The 8,662-nt window shown below is 43.5% G+C and overlaps 1 protein-coding gene across 5 annotated transcripts in view; it reads right to left on the bottom strand.

Moving 5' to 3' along the window:
• Positions 1 to 8,662, bottom strand: part of LOC124034256 (protein phosphatase Slingshot homolog 1-like) — an 86,387-nt gene that overhangs the window by 43,567 nt on the left and 34,158 nt on the right. For 3 of the 5 annotated variants that reach the window (XM_046347187.1, XM_046347183.1, XM_046347184.1), the window contains exon 3: positions 1,324 to 1,424. In XM_046347187.1, coding sequence (XP_046203143.1) covers positions 1,324 to 1,405 — 82 coding nt within the window. In that variant the 5' untranslated portion in view covers positions 1,406 to 1,424. Of the gene's footprint in view, positions 1 to 1,323; positions 1,425 to 7,107; positions 7,410 to 8,662 lie in introns of those variants that run through there. The other 2 variants (XM_046347186.1, XM_046347185.1) reach the window with 1 other exon arrangement.

Raw genomic sequence — 8,662 nt, 5'->3', positions numbered from 1 at the left:
TGAATTGCTGCAAAGAAACCACTACTGAAGGACACCAAGAAGAAGAGTCTTGCTTGGGCCATGAAACACGAGCAATGGACATTAGACAGGTGGAAATATGTCCTTTGGACTGATGAGATTTTTGGTTCCAACCACCGTGTCTTTGTGAGACGCAGAGTAGGTGAACAGATGATCTCCGCATGTGTGGTTCCCACCGTGAAGCACGGAGGAGGTGGTGTAATGGTGCTTTGCTGGTGCCACTGTTGGTGATTTATTTAAAACTCAAGGTACACTTAACCAGCATGGCTACCACAGCATTCTGCAGTGATATGCCATCCCATCTGGTTTGCGCTTAGTGGGACTATCATTTGTTTTTCAACAGGACAATGACCTAAAACATACATCAAGGCTGCTTCAGGGCTATTTGACCAAGGAGAGTGATGGAGTGCTGCATCAGATGACCTGGCCTCCACAATCACCAACCTCAACCCAATTGAGATGATTTGGGATGAGTTGGACCGCAGAGTGAAGGAAAAGCAGCCAACAAGTGCTCAGCATATGTAGGAACTCCTTCAAGACTGTTGGAAAACCATTCCTTATGACGCTGGTTGAGAGAAGGCCAAGAGTGTGCAAAGTCATCATCAAAGCAAAGTATAGCTATTTTTTGAAGAATCTAAAATCTAAAATGTATTTTGATTTAACACTTTTTTGGTTACTACATGATTCCATATGTGTTATTTCATATGTGTTATTTCATATTATTCTACAATGTAGAAAATAGTACAAATAAATAAAAACCCTTGAATGAGTAGGTGTGTCCAAACTTTTGACTGCAACTGTATATAGTAATTTTTTTACAAAACATAGGGTGTGGAAAACTACATGTTTAAAAATTGATTGGTCGAAAGAACAGATGACTTTTGTTGTTGTCGGGGACAGCACTACTGCCAAATCCTCAGTGTCCTGTTTTGATTGATATGGAACAAAAGTAGGCCTACTAATGAACACAACCAGCAGCCACACATACTGTAGGCCTACTTAACCACTAATCTGCCTAAGCTACACACGACACGTCTGGAACATGCTAATAATCAGCCGGACACTGTCCCTTCACCTCAACTCTGGGAGCACTCACTCATCTGATGTGCTTTCCAAGACAGCATGTAGAGACACTCATCAGACAAAGCAACAAATAGGCTAACCAGACAAAACCTTAACAACACTCTCTAAGATGGACAGGGTAATGAAGTTAATTAGTCTGAGTTTTGGGACCATTTACCCACTTTGCCTGGCAGCCCAAACTTCCATCGGGTCCTGTCCTTTGGTTGTGTGGTAGGTACTCACCTGCATGTTTGTGGTGGGGATGTGCTTTCTGGTCCTGAGGACTGCTGCCCTGCTGCAGGAAGAGGGCGGCACCCTTCACCATGAAGAAGCTCTCGCTCAGGCTGCAAAAGCACAACAGATGAAGAGAGCAGTTAGGACCTCTGGATTGGAGGTCGACCGATTAAATCGGAATGGCCGGTTAATTAGGGCCGATTTCGAGTTTTCATAACAATTGGAAATCTGTATTTTTGGGAGCCGATTTGCCTTTTTTTTAACCTTTATTTAACTAGGCAAGTCAGTTAAGAACACATTCTTATTTTCAATGACGGCCTAGGAACGGTGGTTTAACTGCCTCGTTCAGGGGCAGAATGACAGATTTTCACCTTGTCAGCTCGGGGGATCCATTCTTGCAACCTTACAGTCAACTAGTCTAACGCAATAATGACCTGCCTCTCTCTCATTGCACTCCACAAGGAGACTGCATGTTACGCGAATGCGGTAAGCCAAGGTAAGTTGCTTGCTAGCATTAAACGTATCTTATAAAAAACCAAATCAATCATCACTAGTTAACTACACATGTTTGATGATATTACTAGATATTATCTAGCGTGTCCTGCGTTGCATATAATCTGACTGAGCATACAAGCATACAAGCATCTGACTGAGCGGTGGTAGGCAGAAGCAGGCGCGTAAACATTCATTCAAACAGCACTTTCGTGCATTTTGCCAGTAGCTCTTCGTTGTGCGTCAAGCATTGCGCTGTTTATGACTTCAAGCCTATCAACTCCCGAAATGAGGCTGGTGTGACCGAAGTGAAATGGCCAGCTAGTTAGTGCACGCTAATAGCGTTTCAAAAGTCACTCGCTCTGAGCCTTGGGGTGGTTGTTTCCCTTGCTCTGCATGGGTAATGCTGCTTCGATGTGGTGGCTGTTGTCGTTGTGTTGCTGGTTCGAGCCCAGGGAGTAGCGAGGAGAGGGACGGAAGCCTTACTGTTACACTGGCAACACTAAAGTGCCTATAAGAACATCTAATAGTCAAAGGTTAATGAAATACAAGCAACAATCTGGGCAGACTGAGCCACATGGTCACTCAGTTCAGCACTGTGCAAACTGTTCCAGTTCTGTAACAGAACCCTTACACCTTTTACAGCCCTATGTTAGAGGGAATGAAGATAAAGAGATTAGGTAAGTCATATTTGGGACCAGAGAGTGTTTAATATTTGGCTTCGGGTCAGGAGGCACAGACAGGCACTGAGATGAGGCTAAATCTTGGGTGTTGGCTGCCACTATTTCTGCGCTAAACCAAATAGGAAAAGTCCAGCTGTAAGACAGGTTTGAGAGGGAGCCGGAGCCTCAACCTACAGCAGCTATGAATCAAGCTTTGATCCTGAATGCTTATCTGGCCTTTTTCCCCTGCATAAGCTGCTGCATCCTGATGGGATCTGGCAGGTCTCTGCTGGCCCAGACAAATGCAAAACAGCTTGAATAATTAGCTGCAGTATTTTGTAATGCATTCCTCGGGGGCTACACACAGCATTTATATATGTCTCACCTGTCTCGGCTATATGTCAGACCTCTCGTTGACTTCCTAAGAAATCTGCAGGTGACAATTAATATACAGTGCCTTGCGAAAGTATTCGCCCCCCTTGAACTTTGCGACCTTTTGCCACATTTCAGGCTTCAAACATAAAGATATAAAATGGTATTTTTTTGTGAAGAATCAACAACAAGTGGGACACAATCATGAAGTGGAACGACATTTATTGGATATTTCAAACTTTTTTAACAAATCAAAAACTGAAAAATTGGGCGTGCAAAATTATTCAGGCCCTTTACTTTCAGTGCAGCAAACTCTCTCCAGAAGTTCAGTGAGGATCTCTGAATGATCCAATGTTGACCTAAATGACTAATGATGATAAATACAATCCACCTGTGTGTAATCAAGTCTCCGTATAAATGCACCTGCACTGTGATAGTCTCAGAGGTCCGTTAAAAACGCAGAGAGCATCATGAAGAACAAGGAACACACCAGGCAGGTCCGAGATACTGTTGTGAATAAGTTTAAAGCCGGATTTGGATACAAAAATATTTCCCAAGCTTTAAACATCCCAAGGAGCACTGTGCAAGCGATAATATTGAAATGGAAGGAGTATCAGACCACTGCAAATCTACCAAGACCTGGCCGTCTCTCTAAACTTTCAGCTCATACAAGGAGAAGACTGATCAGAGATGCAGCCAAGAGGCCCATGATCACTCTGGATGAACTGCAGAGATCTACAGCTGAGGTGGGACACTTTGTCCATAGGACAACAATCAGTCGTATATTGCACAAATCTGGCCTTTATGGAAGAGTGGCAAGAAGAAAGCCATTTCTTAAAAAGTGTCGTTTAAAGTTTGCCACAAGCCACCTGGGAGACACACCAAACATGTGGAAGAAGGTGCTCTGGTCAGATGAAACCAAAATGTAATTTTTGGCAACAATGCAAAACGTTATGTTTGGCGTAAAAGCAACACAGCCCATCACCCGGAAAACACCATCCCCGCTGTCAAACATGGTGGTGGCAGCATCATGGTTTGGGCCTGCTTTTCTTCAGCAGGGACAGGGAAGATGGTTAAAATTGATGGGAAGATGGATGGAGCCAAATACTGGACCATTCTGGAGGAAAACCTGATGGAGTCTGCAAAAGACCTGAGACTGGGACGGAGATTTGTCTTCCAACAAGACAATGATCCAAAACATAAAGCAAAATCTACAATGGAATGGTTCAAAAATAAACATATCCAGGTGTTAGAATGGCCAAGTCAAAGTCCAGACCTGAATCCAATCGAGAATCTGTAGAAAGAAATGAAAACTGCTGTTCACAAATGCTCTCCATCCAACTTCACTGAGCTCGAGCTGTTTTGCAAGGAGGAATGGGAAAAAAATTCAGTCTCTCGATGTGCAAAACTGATAGACATACCCCAAGCGACTTACAGCTGTAATCGCAACAAAAGGTGGCGCTACAAAGTATTAACTTAAAGGGGGCTGAATAATTTTGCACGGCCAATTTTTCAGTTTTTGATTTGTTAAAAAAGTTTGAAATATCCAATAAATGTCGTTCCACTTCATGATTGTGTCCCACTTGTTGTTGATTCTTCACAAAAAAATACAGTTTTATATCTTTATGTTTGAAGCCTGAAATGTGGCAAAAGGTCGCAAAGTTCAAGGGGGCCGAATACTTTCGCAAGGCACTGTAGAATGGTGATGGTGAAAGACAAAGTGGGGCTGAAGCTGTTCTCCATGCCAGCTCCAATTAATCCTTTTCACTGTGCTTTCAGAATGAGTCTCTCTCCAGGCTCATAAATCCACTTGACAGAAGGGCGGAACACATACCAAATGTACCCTGTTTGTGCAGTCTAGCAAACCAGCATGTCATTGGAAAGTACAGGTGTGATGAGAGACAGGAACAAAAGAAACACCTAACAGGAAAACTAGACAACACCAAAGCCTAACTACTATTAAATGTCTAAACCAGTATTTCAGGTGAGACAATAAATGCCATAGGTTGTGCTGATGACAAAGGTCTGGTTGAAAAGGGGGTAGCCTAAACATTCAGGGGTCACATATTTAAGCCCTGTGAGGGTCAAGAACCATCCCTGAGTCAGTCCACCACCCCCCTCCTTCATTGTCTGTCCCTGACTGGACTTCCTGTGTCCAGGCCAGAGGAGGAAGAGGCCTGGCCCAAGCATACAATAACGCCGAAACATCAGGCTCTGCTTTGTGCCGCCGTCACACTAAAATTACCCCCCCCCCCGACCACAGAGACAGAGTTCCACAGTGACAGGCCCATGGGGGTGGCCGGCCACTAATCACAAGATCCTTTGTTTCACTTTGGACTTTTGTTTCTCTCCTATTTTCCCCTGTTTTTAAAATGTATGGGGCGGTGCGGAGACTCCTGTCAGGGAATGATGAATATGAGGTAGAACTGCAGCTAGCCAAGTCTACAGGAAGAAATGGAGAACCTCCTTCAAACATCATGTCACTCTGTATATGCAGCTACATTGTGGGAAAGCCACTAGAGATAATCCCCATCAAATAACTATGAATTCCACCTCCATCTAGTTTACCACTTTGAGCTGCCTTCAGCATTACCTGTGATATCTCGGCAGGACATCAATCTATTATAGAATTGAAAACATACAGTATTTCTCTCCTACTAGAAAACAAAATAACATTTTAATCTACACATAGTACATACAATGCTGTATGATCCATTGAAATATGCTGCATGCGTAAACCACAGTGAGGATGTGTTGAATGTGAACTGTCCTCTCCTTTCCTGCCATGTAAATCACCAGCATCTATACTCAGACAGTCAAATTAACTAGCTTCTGTTCTGCTCTACTCTGGTGTCTCAAGTCCTCCGGCACCCACCCTGCTATCAGCCTCTCCACTAACACCAGGACTAAAAATATATCTGCTATCACGGCACACAAAGACAACGATAGAGAGGCTTGCCAAATAGCCTCAATGATCCCTTATGATTATAGAGTAGGCCTACCTATTCTTCTGGGAGAGAAAAGAAGACCGGCTCTTCACTCTGAATGAGCAGAATTCATACAATCACAAGTGTATGACTACTTTTAGTATCAGGCTTATTATGCGCATTAACTTGATCCCATGATTGCTCTTCCGTTCATCTAGGGAAGTTTCAAGCCAGTAGCTAGACTATATACATTCCCCACTGTGTGTACTTGGACAGTGGAGCAAAAACATTACATTTAGATCTATACTCCAGCATTTTTTGGAATTGAGATGCAATGTTTCATATAAGGCGACAGTACAGAATGTCACCTTTTTTTTTAAATGGTATTTTCAAATTTTGTTTAGAAATTAAAACACTTTATATATCTAGTCCCCCCACTTGAAGTCATAAGTGTTTGGACAAATGTATTCATAGTATTAAAGTAGTCAAAAGTTTAGTATTTGGTCCCATATTCCTTGCACGCAATGACTACATCAAGTTTGTGACTCTACAAACTCATTGGATCCATTTGCAGTTTGTTTTGGGTTATGTTTTGCCCAATAAGAACCGAATGGTGAATGATGACTGGAGTAATTTTCTTTCTAAGTGAGTAGATAAGATGTTTCTGAACACTTCTAAATTAATCCTGATAATGTAATGGCACTATTAAAGAAAAACATCTTGAATAATGATGATTGAGGAAGTTACAGAGACTACAACAAAACATGCTAACCTCTCACATTACCAAGGGGGTTTATGATCTTTGTTCCGCTTTAACCTTCACACTCATCATCATTCACAATTCATTCATGGTTATTCACAATCATGGTAGCATCCACATTACTGTAGAAGTGTTCAGACATAATAAACATGACTCATATTACACAACCCATTATTCACCATTCACTTCCTATTGGGAAAAACATCATCCGAAACAACCAAAACAAACTGTAAAAATATCACATTTGTAGAGTCACAAGCTTGATGTAGTGATCATTAGGTCCAAATACATACACAGGGGAGTGTAACATTTAAGATGGATGGGCAAGTTAGCAGGTATTGTTCAGATTATTTAGGACAGATTGTATAACAATAACACAATAACATCCCAGTAGCTTTCCGATTGCATTTGTACACCACTGAGTTACCAGTCGTACACATCCGCACTCCTGTCTTAGAACCACACAGGCACACAGTTCATCTTATAGCATTTCTATTCTTGTAGATCACACACTACAGCTATGAGGGAACGGTTTAAAAGTCCCCACCCACTCCACACAGAAGCACTCTGCTAAACTCACATGCAGCATATCTCGCTCTGGGTCAGCACGGCGTTCTCAACAAAATAGGGCAGCATCTTTAGCATAACCTCCTGAGGGGACTCCTCCACCAGACGCATACTGTTGACCGGCCAGAGAAATCTCTAGCCTCTCCCGTCTGCTAAACAGCCCTTGTCTTTAGATCCAAGAAACAGAGTTGGAGTAAAGTCATGTAAGGAGAGAGATCGCGTCACGGACGGCCTGACCCAAACCCTGGGTGACAGACTTACTTAGTCCGGTCTCTTCTGTGAGATGTAGGTAGGCAGCTGCCTGCTGCTCTGTAGTAGCACTGAGTAAAGCAGTGAAGACAAGCCAAGTCAGAGTGCTCCTGCCTAAGAAGACTTGCTGCTGCGCACTGTCTCCACCCGCAGGCAGAGGCTTGTGTCCTTCTGCCTCCCTCACTCGCTCTCACACGATCACAAAATCAAATTCCTATCTCTCTCGCTCGCCCTCTCTCACACACTCTCTTAACGACTCAGACTATCACACAATCAAACCTCGTTTCTCACACACATTCCAACTCACAGACTCAAACGTACGCACAAATAAACGGGACACTGTATAGCCATTCGTGTTTACGACTCAAGAGGATTTCAGATGTTGGACTACCTCTTTTCTCTTTTCTCAATTCTTCCCCGGCATGAAATCCATCCTTATTTAATCAATTCAATTCTAAGAATACCACCAAACAATGTGTCTGTCCTAGTTCTCAGCTGCAGAGCAACAGGTTTCCACTTCAGCAGGGGAAAATAAGGTCCTCATCCAGGATCTTATACCGCTGTCCAACAGAAACTCAGAGAATGGCTTTCTTTCTTCCCTTCTCTGGGACAAGCAAAGCTTCTTGTTCAATTGCAAAAAAATTAATATATATGTCTTGATCTCCTTAGCTAGCAGGTTGCATGCCACCCAACAAATCAACTGACTCCAAGCCAGCATGGACGGGGAGGGCAGCGAGCCTGGAACACACAGCTCTGCACAAATCCCATTAACCTCAGGGGAGGGACCAACCCATCTCCCTCCTTTAAGACTGGCCACTGCCGCCTGTCACACACTCCCATTCCCTTCTGTCCCACACAGTGTTATTGTTAGTCACTCCACACTTGTGTCATATATGGATCAGGGTGGAACTGGGGGTTAGGAAGGGAGAACTTTAGAAAGAGTTGAGTATGTATTAGGCCTATGTTATGGTGTGACTCCTCTTTTCTCCAACACACACGCAGACGCACACATACATACGCACACACTCACTCGTCATTCAACTCATCTGAGAGGATTTGCTGGCATCGACAAAGGCAGGAGCTCTAGGACACAGATTTGTAAAAGAAAACACCATCTCCTCGTCAACAGGAAGAGCTCTGCTGGCTGCCGAGTGGCGCAGCGGTCTAAGGCACTGCATCTCAGTGCTAGAGGTGTCACTACAGACCCTGGTTCGATTCCAGGCTGTATCACAACTGACCGTGATTAGGAGTCCCATAGGGCAGTGCACAATTGGCCCAGCGTTGACCGGGTTAGGCCAGGATAATAGGCAGTCATTATA

This window comes from Oncorhynchus gorbuscha, linkage group LG04 (genome assembly GCF_021184085.1).
Source record: "Oncorhynchus gorbuscha isolate QuinsamMale2020 ecotype Even-year linkage group LG04, OgorEven_v1.0, whole genome shotgun sequence".
In the NCBI taxonomy this organism is placed as follows: Eukaryota; Metazoa; Chordata; class Actinopteri; order Salmoniformes; family Salmonidae; genus Oncorhynchus; species Oncorhynchus gorbuscha.
Note: the sequence above shows the minus strand (reverse complement) of the source record. Positions and strands in the feature narration are given on the sequence as shown.